This window comes from Lissotriton helveticus, chromosome 11 (genome assembly GCF_964261635.1).
Source record: "Lissotriton helveticus chromosome 11, aLisHel1.1, whole genome shotgun sequence".
In the NCBI taxonomy this organism is placed as follows: domain Eukaryota; kingdom Metazoa; phylum Chordata; class Amphibia; order Caudata; family Salamandridae; genus Lissotriton; species Lissotriton helveticus.
Window position 1 is genome coordinate 905446124 of NC_136072.1, and position 15243 is coordinate 905461366.

At 42.4% G+C, this 15243-nt stretch overlaps 1 protein-coding gene across 1 annotated transcript in view; it reads left to right on the forward strand.

Annotated features, from left to right (window-relative positions):
- The window catches only part of RBM19 (RNA binding motif protein 19), a 461658-nt gene that overhangs the window by 34301 nt on the left and 412114 nt on the right, over positions 1 to 15243 (forward strand). The window contains exons 4-7 of the mRNA XM_078667139.1: positions 1765 to 1803; positions 4885 to 5104; positions 6332 to 6606; positions 7341 to 7421. Coding sequence (XP_078523265.1) covers positions 1765 to 1803; positions 4885 to 5104; positions 6332 to 6606; positions 7341 to 7421 — 615 coding nt within the window. The remainder of the gene's footprint in view (positions 1 to 1764; positions 1804 to 4884; positions 5105 to 6331; positions 6607 to 7340; positions 7422 to 15243) is intronic.

Below are 15243 nucleotides of genomic sequence, written 5' to 3' on the forward strand. Positions count from 1 at the left end.
GCAGAGTGCATAGGGAGTGCAGAGTGCATAGGGAGTGCAGAGTGCATAGGGAGTGCAGAGTGCATAGGGAGTGCAGAGTGCATAGGGAGTGCACTAGGCACACACACCTCCAGGCACCAGTGCACTCTTCCACCAAACACACACACCAACAGCCATCAGTGCATGCATCAATTGTTAACGCATCCACAATTAACTTTTGTACCAATCGCAGTATGATACACTTTACTTTTAAACATATTCATGTAAAGCACAGCATGACACCATTGGTAAAATTACAATACAACTCACATAATACCACTACACACCACATGCACACACTCCATCACACATGACGAAAAGACATTGCCATTTACAATACCATTAGCTCAAAATCAAATAAATCCGAGCCCGATTGCATTTCTAATGCTTGTTATTTTTTATCTTTACCTCCACCTGCCCCGCCACCCCCACCCCGATCTGTGCCAGCCACTACTGCTGGACTGTGCTTGTGTGCTCTTCCTCTGGCCCTTTCAATCCATGATTTTACAGGGTGCAAATCAACACCTGATAGATTGGTAAGATGTTCTCAGCATTTGGTAATCCCTAGTGTGGGAATGCCGGGCCACTTGAAATTGGCCGTAACGATATTCACCCCTGGTGATACCATTTTGCAAACTTGTATTGAGGGCCACATTGGTGCAAGACTTCTTTAGTCTGCCTTGCATAAACCTTTAAACTTTGTTATATTACCATCGTGAAGGTGCACTTTGTTGCTCTATTTTCTCTGAACGGGTCATTGAGCCATTATTGTTGATTTTGTAGGGATGCGATTTCCTTTCCTACCAATAATATCACATTTGTAAAATGCAAACTAGACCTCAAGGGCTATCCCAGTGTTAGTGGGCTATTCCATGATGCCTCTCATGATGATGCACCAGCATGTTATAAAAATCTGAGTTCAGTTTATTTCTTGTGTAGAGTTAGTCTTTTTTATATATATGTATATTTGTAGGTTTTTAAGAGAAATTAAACATGTTCATCAGTATAGCCATTGCATGCCTCAATATGCACACCACAAATACTTTCAAGGTCACAAACTATGAAGGCACAAACCACATTTCTTTTTAAGCTCATATGCATATGCAGCACTATAATAAACGGGAAACATCCTTTACAACGCAACTTTTACCATGCAGTGCCTTTACGACGCAACTTTTACAACGCAAACCATTACAACGCATTGCGCTGGGGGGCGCTCTAGGATCGGGAATAGGTTTAATTTACTATCCAACACCTTCCCTACTATCCACGGGGACTGGAGTTGGAATAGTAAATTAAACTATTCACTATCCAGCGCCCCAAAGCACTATGCGTTGTAAAAACAGCGTTGTAAAAACAGCGTTGTAAAGGCATGCGTGGTAAAAGCATGGTTTGTAATGTCATACATGCTAATAAACAGGTCTGCATTTGACACCACGCCTATAAATTTGCATACATCAAATAGGTTTTCCAAGATTAAGTGTGCAAGTGCAGCTTATCGGTGCAAAGTGTCCAGTGGGATAAATATCACCTATACCAGTAGCATGCAAATCACAGGTTTTCTTCAATGCCGATATAGTCTACAAATATTTTTTATCTTTTAAAGCATACTGCTTTTCTAGTCATACTAGTGTCTCTTCGTAAATTATGTTAGTATGTTGTCTTTATTTGGATAGCATTATTTATTGCGAGCAATTGTGCTTTTTTGTTTAAGATTATCTTTCTAATAAGTCTGCTTATTTGCAGGTTAAAAAGAAGGACAAAATTGTGGGTGCTCTTGAAGGGGTGAGTACGAAGTATATGCCATACTGAGGTCAAAGTGGAGAATATTTTGATATTTTCAATGAATGAAGCGCAACATCCAAAACACACTTCAAGCTGTTCCATGTTCCCCCTCTTGTCACAGGCTGTGCTATATGGCAAGCTGTGACATCTTTCCACAATTCTAGAATTATTGTTTTCGTTGCCCACTGATCAGGTTTTTTTTCTTCTCTGGTTGGATGTATTCTGCCACTAGGTCAAGCCCTGTTCCTTACAGGATGCAGGTATCAGGAAAGCCACTCACTCATGTTTACTCTATTCTTCATCACCTCCATTGTTTGTTATCACATTTCACGTCAATGTAGACTATCTTGTGCATATTCTCAGCTAATGAATACTTCACAATAAAATTAGTTTGAAAGTTACCGCCTCTGCTGCAGGGATGTTGACACATTTCCTAGTAAGAAAGGGTATGCAATCTTTAAGTACTTATTTTGCAAGCCGTGTGGTGTCATCACGTTTCTACACAGAAAGAACCTTTAATGGCACATCTGTCTTAAACATAAAGTGCAATTGCCACTGAATTGCCACTCTGCCTCCTTCCCTTATTCAAACATAGAACAGTTGTTCTGTTCATAGCTAATAGGACTATTTCTTTTTGCTTCTTTCTGCTGTGAATGCAACTCATAGCTACGGTCTTATGCAGTAAGTTTGCCATTTCAGCCCTAAGATGTTCACAATATCCCCAGTATCGATTTGACATTGCCATGCAGTTGCCATAGTGATCTTCAGGAATTATGGTGTGCATGTATTGCTCTACTCTAGTCAGAGAAGGAAAAAGAGAAGGCGTATTGTTTGGCTGATGCATTAAACTTGAACCTGGCCAGTAGTAGCACTGCAGATAATAATTGACATTAACATTTTAATGCAAAAGCTACCTTTCCTTTGAGAAAAGGCGGTAGGACCGGGACATATTGCTTCACATGTTACCCTAGCATGTCCTCTGCTGGATTTCCAAAGGTACCGGCCTATTGAGAAAGCAAGCAGACTTTATTGGTTAAATATCAGAGCCCTTTAGCCAGTACTGTGTTCTCTTCTAAAGATCAAACTGAATGTTGTTAGTGCTGCAAATGTTTCCTCATATCGGAATCTTGTAACAGCTGAATCGCAAATTTCACCCCGAGTGGGCTGGGTATGCTCAGACGTGAGTCCCAGGCTCTCCACACCACTGGAGTCAAGCTATTCAGGCTGATGAAGGCTGATAGCCAGAAACCGGTCCTTGGATGCTTGATTCCGGTCTGGGAAAGACATGGCTTGGTAGTTCGGACTGGACTGTTCCCATGAGGCACAGGGTCAGAGCTGATTTGCATATAGCCAGTGTCTAACCCAGGGTGGTGTGGAGTGCAAAAAACCGATGGATTTAGGCCCAGATCCTTGTACTGAGGTGAATGTATGACATTGTTCTACATTCTGTCCATCAACTGTGTTTTTTGCAATTTTCACCCCGAGTGGGCTGGGTATGCTCAGACGTGAGTCCCAGGCTCTCCACACCACTGGAGTCCAGCTATTCAGGCTGATGAAGGCTGATAGCCAGAAACCGGTCCTTGGATGCTTGATTCCGGTCTGGGAAAGACATGGCTTGGTAGTTCGGACTGGACTGTTCCCATGAGGCACAGGGTCAGAGCTGATTTGCATATAGCCAGTGTCTAACCCAGGGTGGTGTGGAGTGCACAAAAACGATGGATTTAGGCCCAGATCCTTGTACTGGGGTGAATGTATGACATTATTCTACATTCTGTCCATCAACTGTGTTTTTTGCAATTTTCACCTGGAAAATAGGCTTAAATGTGTTCAGTAGATGCAAAATTCTTCAGCCGACCAATGGAAAACGTATTTAAAAACACATTTATTTAGGTCTGGCCATCTTTATTATTTACCTTTTGGCACACCTGTGTTATTTACTAGAACTTTCCTGAAAATTACCTTGTATTCCATCTAATATGGTGAACAAGATATATTTCACATCACCTGTTTTCCTCCTTAACCACATTGTATGACACTGGCAAATCAGTTTTCCTCCTTGTACCTTGTTTCCTTTTCTTCCAAAATTCAGAGCATGCATACTAGAGCTAAATTATGGAATAGACTTTACGTGCATACATTTATTACTATTATGCATTTTAATGTCCAGTATTTACCATTCTAAGTGGTACATTTTACTCTCCATGGAAAATATATACCATCAAATGAAGAAGGATGCACATATCGTCGTATCCGTGTAAGAGAACTGGTTACTATTTTTTTAGGTACTTTTAACATCCTCACAGTTAATAAGAGTACAGGGAAAATAGCCTATCTTTTGCCCTATGCTTTATTTAAAAGAAATTGCTAATTGAAAAGGCAATTGTACTATGTTAGAAGCATGGCAATTGTACTATGTTAGAAGCATTGATAGAAGTCAAGGTGGTGGTTAAGGTAAGCCAGACAGATGTTGTGGAGAGCTTTGTAAGCACTGGTGAGTAGCTTGAATTTACGTTTTTCCTGTATTAGGAGCCAGTACAAACTCAGAGGATAGTCTGCAATCATTACCTCTCTACAAGTGCCTCTCAAAGGAGCATCCTTTTGGTGTACTCCCTGGCATTCTCCTACTTTCTAATCTATATCTCTCAGCTGAGAAATGTAGCAAAAATTAGCCGCCTCTCCGTTAAACAGTAGGCACAAAAACACACATTTGCATCAGGATCTCCAGATCCTTTATAATCCAACCACAGTTCCTGTGTTTTGCTCACTTACACTACACAAAAGGTAAAGTCATTGCTTCCCTAAAACTACTTGTGATAGCTATTACAGCATTTTGAATGTGAAAGTTTGTCTGGATGTCCAGGTTTCTGCTGCCATGAATTTGATGACCAGAGTCAAAGTGATGCTGTCCAAGACCTTTAGTCAGTGGATGGTGCAAACAAACATCTCATAATACCACATTTTTAATGAATTGCAGACTGTTTACTTGGTAGTTTATCTTTCTTAAGAACAGTGAGTGATATGAACACTTGTAAACGGGCAGTCTTATATGTGATATGATTTTTGTTTTCCCATTGTTAATAGCTGAAGGATGATAAGGCTTTTGATGAGTTTCTGGCAGTGCATCAGAATCGTACTCAAGTGGCCACCTGGAGCAATGACACTGTGACTGATAAGACCACAAAAGTCAAGGTCAAACCAAACAGTGACTATCTAAACTTTGATTCAGACTCATCGGAAGTGTTGAGCGACGATGAGGAAGAGAGTGGCGATGAACAAGAGCATGGTGGCAGTGGTGTGAATGGTATGATGTTATCTTCATTATCTTTTTAGTAATGAGCTAACAACACGGATGAAGGTTTTAGCACATGTGCAGAGAACCCTTTTCCTCTAGGAGAATGTTTCCACCACAGACTCGTTCACAGGATTTGGTAACCTCTGTCTAACTTCTGGCAGTAGCTGGTCTCTAATCTGGAAAAAACCTTCTTGATTTAAACATTCTGAAAATATAACAATGTTCCAGTAGTTCATGAGAGTTAAAACTTCTGTGCTTTATATTCTAGAAATGGGTCCTCAAAGTAACCTAAGAATTTGGCTTAGATACTCAAGAACTACCATTTGAAAGAGGCTATGTATTGAACAGAAGGGAGGCTGAACATCATTCCAAGGCCTTTTGGCAATCTCCCCGTATTGACTTTGGAGTGTTTTTACGCACAGAAGTGCAATCACTGTGAAATCCAAGCAGTAGGGATAGGAGTATGTTAGTCCTTAATACATCCCTTGATTTAGCTGTAAAACCGTAGATTGTTGAAGTATAAGTTTACCATAGAGTGTCTCTGCCAATAAATGTCTCTCATGGCACTAATGTTTTTTAATGCTGGTAGGAAAATTGTTAATAAAAGTTTACCTATTTAGCCACACGAAAGACAACACATCCACACAATATAAAACCCGCCACCTATTGCACTTAAAAATCATGAAACCGATGTACTGTCTAGAAAAACAATGTATGCAGCTTCTGCCCAGCAGGCTTGGCCTCAGATACTCTGAAGTGAGATCCTACTTTTGACTAAATTGCTAGTTTCTTTGCACCAGGAATCAAGTGGAAGTGCTATCAGTAATTTTCAAGTATATTCGCAAATTGTTGGGCCCTTACATAAATGTGTAGAGTTTGAGAGGGATGTCGGAATTGGAATGTGTAGGCGGGTATAAGAAATGCGGAGGGGTGGGGACGAGAAGAGAGACACCAAAATATCAGCCCAGAACAAGTCAATTTAATATCTCTTTAAAAATAATATATTGACAGTAGAGGCTTGCCTGTACAGATAATAATGTGATGAGCTTGGAATTTGAGTGGCCCTCTACCTCCTAAAAATTGTTTCTTCAGACAGAGGCCTCAGGCTTCTCTAGGAGTGATCCATAAGTGAGAGGGGTGTATGGTTGACATGATACTTGCATACATGCAAACAAGCTTCATTTTGTAGAAGTTTGTGTATGTGCACAGAGTTGAAACCCATTATTGTTTTCACAGTCATCAAGGATGGTGGTAACAACATTGCTATTTGCTCTGAGCTTTCGGACATGGATTACCTAAAATCAAAGGTGGTGAAGGGTTCACCAGCCCTGGAAGAGAAGGTCGATAATAGAGTGTCAGTGTCCGAGGACGAGAGCGAAAACGATGAACGAAACAGGAACAATATGGGTGTAGATAGCCAACCCAAGCCAGAGTCGACAGTCTTGAAGAAAAAGCAGCTAATAAAGGACCATGTTAAGGGATCTGAGAAGAAGAAAGGATTGAAATCAAAGGTATGTTTAAACAGTTTGAACTGGAGCGGGACACGATTTGCATGTGCTGCTCTTTTTGTTTTGTATTTTGCACAGTCATACGTTTATTAGGGGAGTGTCAATGAACATGATTTTACATGGGATTGTCAGGTACACCTGGTTCTGGTTCCTGACCAGGTGAAATGCAAGTGTTGATTTCTCACTAAAAGCTATGAAAATTGATATATTAAAATCCCTACAACCAGATCCCAGAAATCTAAGAGTAGTTTACTTATTTCTGTGAAGGCAAAGAGGTGTTTGTTGGCTTGGTGTAGCAGAGCATGACTCCTTAGTAAGGCAAATGAAAGTTTCTTGATCTTTCTGAGTGAGGACCTTGGGAGAGCATTATCTGTGATGTTAGTGAGAGGGGGGTGATCAAATGTGTGGGGGTGGTTACTTCTTGAAATGGGAATTCTAGCAGAATACTTGCCTCGGAAAAGAGAAGATGCTGATGATCCCTGCAAGAAGTAATATAGTGAGAGGGTAGGGATCCCTGTAAGAGAAAATGATTGGCTAGGATATGCTGGACGATATGTGGGGAAGACCAAGCTACTAGCATGTGGTGTCCATGTGGAGGGACGGTGTGAATCGAAGAAATTACGTTTTTTTTCTCCAAATTTGGGTCAGTTTGTATTGGAGTCTAGTCTCTGGCCTAAGCCTCCCGCCAAGGCCATATTGCATGTTTGACATAGACACTGTTCTCTTCTTTTTTTCAGAATGTGATTACACCTGCTTCAAATGAACCCACCACTGAGTATACAGTGAAGCTGCGAGGAGCCCCCTTCAATGTTACAGAGGTAGACACTAGGCTTCCTTTCTCATCAGAGGACATGTTATAATCTGTTGAGATACTCCATGTTTAGTCAGACAAGATACACTTTCCGGATAATGTTCCTGGAATTATGAAAACTGACCATATAGAAATTTGAAATGCTCATCAGTACAATTTTGCTTTTTAAATAATCTCATTCAAGTCTCTAGGGACCACATGTTACTGTTTCATGGACTACATTTAAGAAAATGGAGCATAGAGCCAGTTTAGATGGTAATCTCTCAGGGCTAATTAGACACTAACTATTTTTTCTACTTACTATTTTTGAGTGAACTGGCATTTGGAATGGAGTCTTGTTGTAGAGAGAGAGGTCTGGGTAATATCCATAGGGCGAACTATTCAGGAGAAAAGATGGAGCTACAAAAGCAAATATTAACTATGAACAGATATTTGAGTATGAAACATTGAAATACGAACAAGAGGTCCAATCAAAAATCAGCTGCAGTCCATTCATGTAAAGGAAGAGCTTGACTGGTAACTTCAAAGGTGTGAGCCCCTACACCTAACTTATTGGAAATAACAGTTGGCACTGGCATGGCGGCTATTTTCCGTTCAAACACAAGGAAAGATAACATAGGAAACCGCCCTAAAATATTAACAAAGTTTAATAAATCACTCACTTCAAGCATTGAAGAGTAAAAGTAATTTTAGCGCAGCCCTGGTTTTACCTACAACTCCTGCTGCAGCTATAAAACAATAGAAAGTCATGCAAGGGCCACAGCACTGCATAAAAAGCTAATTAAAATGCAACATCAGTCAAATCAGGAAAAGTTTAAAAGACAGCTACAAAACACATATAGTTCTTTCTTTTGCTAAGCCTAAACTTTAAATCTAACCACGAGGTGCTAGTGAAAAAGGGCACAAATACTGAGTTAAATAATGTATAATTATTCAGGACAAGATAGATTCCCTGATTACATATTGTGTGGAAATCGGTGGCCTATTTACTGCATCTGGTAATTACATTACCCTAGTGTTAGGTATTTTCCGGGTGTGGTAAATACTGCCTATTCTGAATTTTCAATTGAGTCATAAAATGTATCACTAATATTTAACACACAACATTTTGCACATTTTGCCTTTTTCTGAGCCTTTTTCCCTGATAAAGTTTAGCAGGTTTGACCTGTCTGAATCGATCAGGGAAAAACTGCAAAGGTATGATATTTATCACACATCTCGCAATTCCCTGTGCAAACTCTGGTTTGATAATATGCAAGAGGGATGGAGAAACAATGGGGAGTTAGAAAATGAGAATGAGTTCTAGTTTGCATGAACAATGCAAGTTAATAACTTTATGTGGGCCGCCGTCTACACCAACATACATAGGTAGAAACTTTGAGGCACCTCCAGGGCTGGGTCAGTCACAGGAAAAAATACAATGAACTCTTGTAATCAGTGGGGGCATTTGTGAGAATTAGGCTAATTGGCCCCCAAAATATGAAACACAGCTGACCCTTAGAGCACATCCATTGCATGATACGACTGGAGACCCTCTTTGTTCTCTCCTCATGTATGAAGCTTACCAGGTCAGATGCTCTGTCTGTCTGATGAAGTTGCCTCAACCAAGGTCTCCTGGTATGGTTTTATAGATTAAGTTATTTGGAACAGTGAGAAATTTGCTCTATTTCTCATACTAAATTCCAAGTTTGTTTTGTTTTCTGGTTCAGAATTATTGCAGTGCTTCTTAGCTTTTTAGTCCGCCACAGGATTCTGGCTGTGAGATTGATATCATTAAGCATGCAGATGTAAGCAGGCGTCACAAGGATAATCTGTTTTGCAATACAAATGCTGCCAGACAGTGCCACGATAGTGACCAAGATATCACATTGTGATAATTACAACCATTTAGAGGAGGATGGTGCATTCACTGCTTGTCAAGTTTTTTGCATGTCCCCAGCTAGAACTCCCAAATCCTGACTGATTTCTCTGTTTTTAGGTCTCGGCTGCATGCGCGGAAGCGCGTGTCCGCCGACAGCCTATTGTTGCCGTGTCTCCTTTCCAGGAGACACTGCTGGCCGCGCGCATCGCCTTGGAGGCGATTTCAAACGAGCACGCGCACTCTCACACACACACACACACAGAAGCGCCCATGCACGCACGCACGCACGCACATACAGCCTCCCACACACACATACACACAGACACACGAGTGCTGCCCCCCTCGCCCCCGCACACCGCACACCGCACACCGCACACCGCACACCGCACACCGCACCCCCCAGCCCTTTCTAACTTACCGGGGCAATCTCGGGGGACTCCGCCGCTGCAGCTCTTGCCAGCTCCTTTCACGGGGCTCCCTCTTGGTCAAGGGAGCCCCGCAACAGTCGCCTAACCTCCTGCTGGCGGGCCCGGGGTTCTCCACTGCTCACAGGAGCCCCGGGCCGCGATACGCATGCCTCCTCTTCCGGTCCTGACGCGGCCCCGCCCCCGTCACAGGCGACATTGCCTGACTTCCGGTGGGGAAAGCGAAAGCGATCGGAGCCGGTCGCGCGCGGTTTTATATGTAAAGCAGACTTCTCACAACTCTGTATTAATATATTTCTGCTTTGTCTACAGCGGCGCGAACAAATAATATTAAGCATTATCATTTCATTACAAAGAACTTGGTCACAAAATAATGTTAAAAGCTCTAAATTAAATGCTGCGAGACCTATTGCATTGTAAATGCTTGTTTGTAGTGTTAGGTTGCCATTTTGTGTTTTAAAAAAAAAAAATTATAAATCATCCTACTTCAGCGTTATCTGGAACATTGTAAATATCTGGAAATAAGGGGATTTAGAAAAGTTTTACTGTCACAGTAATCAATTGTATAATAAGAAGGTAGAAGGACTATTCATCCTGGGCTGCTCAGTTTACGAGTTTCTGGAATTCAAAGGACATCAAAGGAAATTGCAGTCTTGGATCATACCATTTCCCAACCACTTGCTGCATATCAAGACTCTGCACAGTCTTCATTTTTACTCTGGTTGACCTTGCCAACAATCGTGCTGTGTCGTACTTTCCCTTGCTCTTGCTCTCATTCTCTCAAGAGTGCATTGCTTACAGTGTCTCACACACTCTCTCGCTCATTCACTCATTCTCTTTCTCCCACTCACACTGTTAAGTCTCTCTTGGGAATAAGGAATGTTATAGAAAAGAATGATTTCTTATAAGTGTTTTTATTTTGATGAGAGATATGTATGTTATATTAACGGGGGAGTTATTTAGTGCTTTTGCTGTAAGGTAGCATAAGTCATGTAAAAAAGGCAAATGTTTTCTTCACCGCTATCCTCAAGAAAATTTTAGCTTGAGTTTGCCTATTATGGCTATATTATTACAGAGTGTCAACTCAGGGAGTTTGAAAAAATGTAGCTGCTAATATGTAAAAATGCATCACAAATCACAAACATTTGAAGCACACAAAAAGCACCGAAAAGTAAGCTCGGAATCACTACTGAACAGTTATGGTGTTCAGGTGGGAAATAACTAGTCCAAATTCAAACATTCAGTGGCATTTAACAGGACTACAGGGGTCGTCGTAGACCAGTTACAGCCCCATGTGATCTCAAACGCAAATAGAGCTACTGATGTTGGAAATCGCTTAACACATGTATTGGTACCATTGGGGTTACAGTGCTGTTGGGACTGCTTTCATAAACTCATGAATTGCAGTCCGAAGGTTCAGATAACGGGCTCCCACAACCTGGGTACACATCATTCCTTGCTGTAACTAGGAACCTGGTACTTAGGGTTTGGTTTAAATTATATTTAAGCTGTAATGTCTCTGGGAACCCTGAGGGCCAGAAAGGTGGTTCAAACTGTTCCAATTTCAGGACACTACTCCAAGACATAAGATTGAAAAATAATTTCCTTAGATCCTTCTCAGGCTGGATAATGGAGTCCTAGAGCCTCTTACAAAATCAGAAGTTGGGCTGGTCATAGCGATGGAGGCTCTTCAAATACAAAGATATGGAATGTGGTCTACAGGTGTTTGGCCCTGTTACAAAACAAATGTTAAGTTTGCTTTTAGTCAGCTAGGCTGTGAGTCTTGGGCAACTCACTTTCCCAAGACAGCATTAATGCTGGCTTTAGTCTGCTGAACCTTGTCCACCTTCTCCTAGCCAGAGGTCCGCTCCTCTGCATGCACTGAGCAGGTCACATTTCTCTTATTTCATGACAGGTCATGACTTGGAAGGCTTCCTTCAGATGCGCAGCTTGTTCCTAGACTTTGGGTGAAACATCAAGTATTTTTCTGGTAATACATTCCTCTGTTTCTGCAGTATAACGTCTCAAAAAGTCCTGAGTACAACTTATTGGCTTATGCGGGCACTAATAAGAATCCAGGATCAGTCATGGTATGATCCTAGGCTTGAAGAGATTAGCCCAACCAACTTTTGTTTTATGCGATATCAAAGGGGATGATGGACGGAGCGTTTGAGCAAATCAAACACTCACCCCCAGTCAACTGAACTGGGCTTAATCCATCACCATTCTTTAGCTCACTCCACCACCCCAGTTCAAACATGGCCATATGTAAATCAGTCTGACCCTGTGCCTCATGGGAACAGTCCAGCCCGAACTGCCAAGCCATGTCTTCCCTGGACTGGAAACAAGCATCCCGGGACCGGTTTCGGGTTCATAACCCTCATGAGCCAGGCTATCTTGAATCCAGTGGCAAAGTGGGCAAGGGACCCACGTCTGGGCATACCCTGCCAACTTAGGGCAACCAAAGCGATACCAAAGGGGATGATGGACGGAGCGTTTGTGCAAATCAAACACTCACCCCCAGTCTACTGTTCTGGGTTTAATCCATCACCATTCTTTAGCTCACTCCACCACCCCAGTTCAGACATGGCCATATGCAAATCAGTCTGACCCTGTGCCTCATGGGAACAGTCCAGCCCGAACTGCCAAGCCATGTCTTCCCTGGACCGCTTCCCTTTGGTATCGCTTTGTTCGCCCTGAGTTGGCAGGGTATGCCCAGACATGGGTCGCTTGCTCACTCTACCACTGGATTCAAGATAGCCTGGCTGATGAGGATTATGAATCCGAAACCGGTCCCAGGATGCTTGTTTCCGGTCCAGGGAAGACATGGTTTGGTAGTTCGGACTGGACTGTTCCCATGAGGCACAGGGTCAAGACTGATTTGCATATGGCCATGTCTGAACAATGGTGGCTTGGTGAGAAAAATAACGATGGATTAAACCCAGATCTGTGACTGGGGGTGAATGTTTTGTCATTGTGCAACATTCCGTCCATCATCTTGTGTGTTTTGCTGTTCACCCTATGTGGAAAGGGTATGCCCAGACGTGGGTCCTGTGTTCACTACACCACTGGAGTCAAGATATCCTGGCTGATGAAGGCTGATAGCCGGAAACCGGTCCTAGGAAGCTTGATTCCGGTCCAGGGAAGACACGGCTTGGCAGCTCGGGCTGGACTGTTCCCATGAGGCACAGGGTCAAGACTGATTTGCATATGGCCATATCTGAACTGGGGTGGCTTGGTGAACAAAATAACGATGGATTAAACCCAGATCTGTGACTGGGGTGAATGTTTTGACATTGTGCAACATTCCGTCAATCATCTTGTGTGTTTTGCTGTTCACCCTATGTGGGAAGGGTATGCCCAGACGTGGGTCCCGTGCTCACTACATCACTGTAGTCAAGCTATCCTGGCTGATGAAGGCTGATGTCCAGAAACCGGTCCTAGGATGCTTGATTCTGGTCCAGGGAAGACACGGTTTGGCAGTTCGGTCTGGACTGTTCCCATGAGGGACAGGGTCAAAACTGATTTGCATATGGCCATGGACTAAGAACCCTGCTGCATTACAAATCCACAAATGGACTAAGAGCACTGCTGCATTACAAAAGCAGTTATCCAGTCCCTTAACGAGGATTCTTGCTTCTGTATTGAAGAGCGATACTGGTGTATGCAAGGCACATCCTGTTTTGGGCTTCTCTCATTTATGTATAATGACATTTGTGTCCTTTCTCAGTTCTTGTAACAGGGCTCCATCTGTCCCAGCTCTTTCTAACATTGATAATGCATGTTCTGAGATTTTGTCAGAGACTCTTTTAAAGAACTCTGTGGGGAGACCATTAGAGCCTCTGGGCCCCCAACTATGTAATTTAGTAGTAACTTCTGAGAACTCTTCTGTTTGTTTTCCTTCTTATGCCATCCGATCTTCCAAGTAAATCATTGGTGTGGGTAAATCCTGGCTGAATCCCAGCAGCAGTGTGCCTTGGCTCCATAGACTTTCTCAAAATACCTGACATGTGTGGGCTAACTGAACATTGCCTGTCATCAGTGTTCCATCTTCATCGTCTGCTGCACCCACCCATCTGCTATTTTCTTCAAGCATAATGTGCCATATGCCAGAGCTGGACCCCTACATCATTCTGGCCTGTCAGGAAATAACACCAAAGAGGCCAGCCAGTGTCACCTACCACTGCCATCTCAATGAAAGATTTTACCTTGCACCACAGGTTGGAAATGCCAAAAGGATTGTGAAAGGAGAGAAACATCTACCATTTAAATCAACTCAAAATGGTGACCCTAACAGTGTTTGAATAGTTTTCTTCATCCCATGGTGGTTGACATTGAGCAGAGATGTCTTGATAAGTTGGCAAGGCAAGCTCTTGGGCAAAGCAAGCTCTTTACTCTGCACCTCTGCTGATTCATTTTGTGCAAGAAAGACGGGCCTCTTTACTTCCACGTTCATGGTTTATGATGTGCATCAGCTCTGTGGGTTACAAGAAGAAGCTAAAGACTCTTCCTCAGCTTTTTGTTCATGCAGTCGACTTCAAAGCTTATCCGGAAAGACAAAATGCCAAGATTTCCCATCCAACAAAATGTAGGGGTTTGGCAAAAAACCGCATCATGCAACATATGCCACTAAAGTTGCTCTCAACCGCATTGAAAACCCTATGCTATTTGTCCACCATTTGGATGAAGTCAGGGAACAAAAAGACACGTGTCGTTGATTCTCAAATATCTGTTCACCTTTGTTGCTTGAAGAATGGCGTCTTTGTATCAGTAATTAAGTGGGCAGGCAAATATTGCTCAAGGTTGGCTCGCTAACCCAAGAAGACTTTCAATAACCCACTAGGTGGTATTGTATTTGCAGTTGAAACTGGGTCCCTGTTCTTGTTCAAGACACAAACTGTGTGTCCAATGTTCCTGTGGGTACCCCCTCAGTATCTTCAGGCCTAGTGGTCAGTGTTTGTGTAACTAATTACAGTTTTTATATTTTGTTTACCTTACAAAGACTGGCACATAGAGGATTAACATCTATTGCAACTATATTTATCTTGTGTTCCAGAATAGAGCGTGATTCTCACACTGTGCCAAGGACGTCCCCAGCGTCCCTTCCGGATTTGTTGACTGAGTCATTGCAATCAATATCTTTGCAGGGGGCCCAGGTGTCAGTTCTTTAAAAAAGCCTAATTCTCCAAACGATTTTGCTGCGCTGCTTGTGTGCCTCTGTAATGACCCATTTTTATGGTTCTTTTTTTACGTCCCTCAATAAGTTGCTTGAGGCCTCCCCTTATCGCATTTGATATGCAAGATAACTCTGTACTCTAATGAGGATGTTCTTCTATCCTTCACTGAAACACCAAGGGCCTGTGATTTTCACAAGAGGTTTTAAAAATCTCTGCTCCTTTTTCAGAAGATCCATCATAATGCAATCAGGTTTCCTCTGAGGCCCCTCTTTTTCATCAGAGATGAAACCGTTAACTTTAATGCACCATGGAGTCAGTGTCTTACTTTTCATCTGTTGCTTAGTATATAAAATCATATGGTACAAA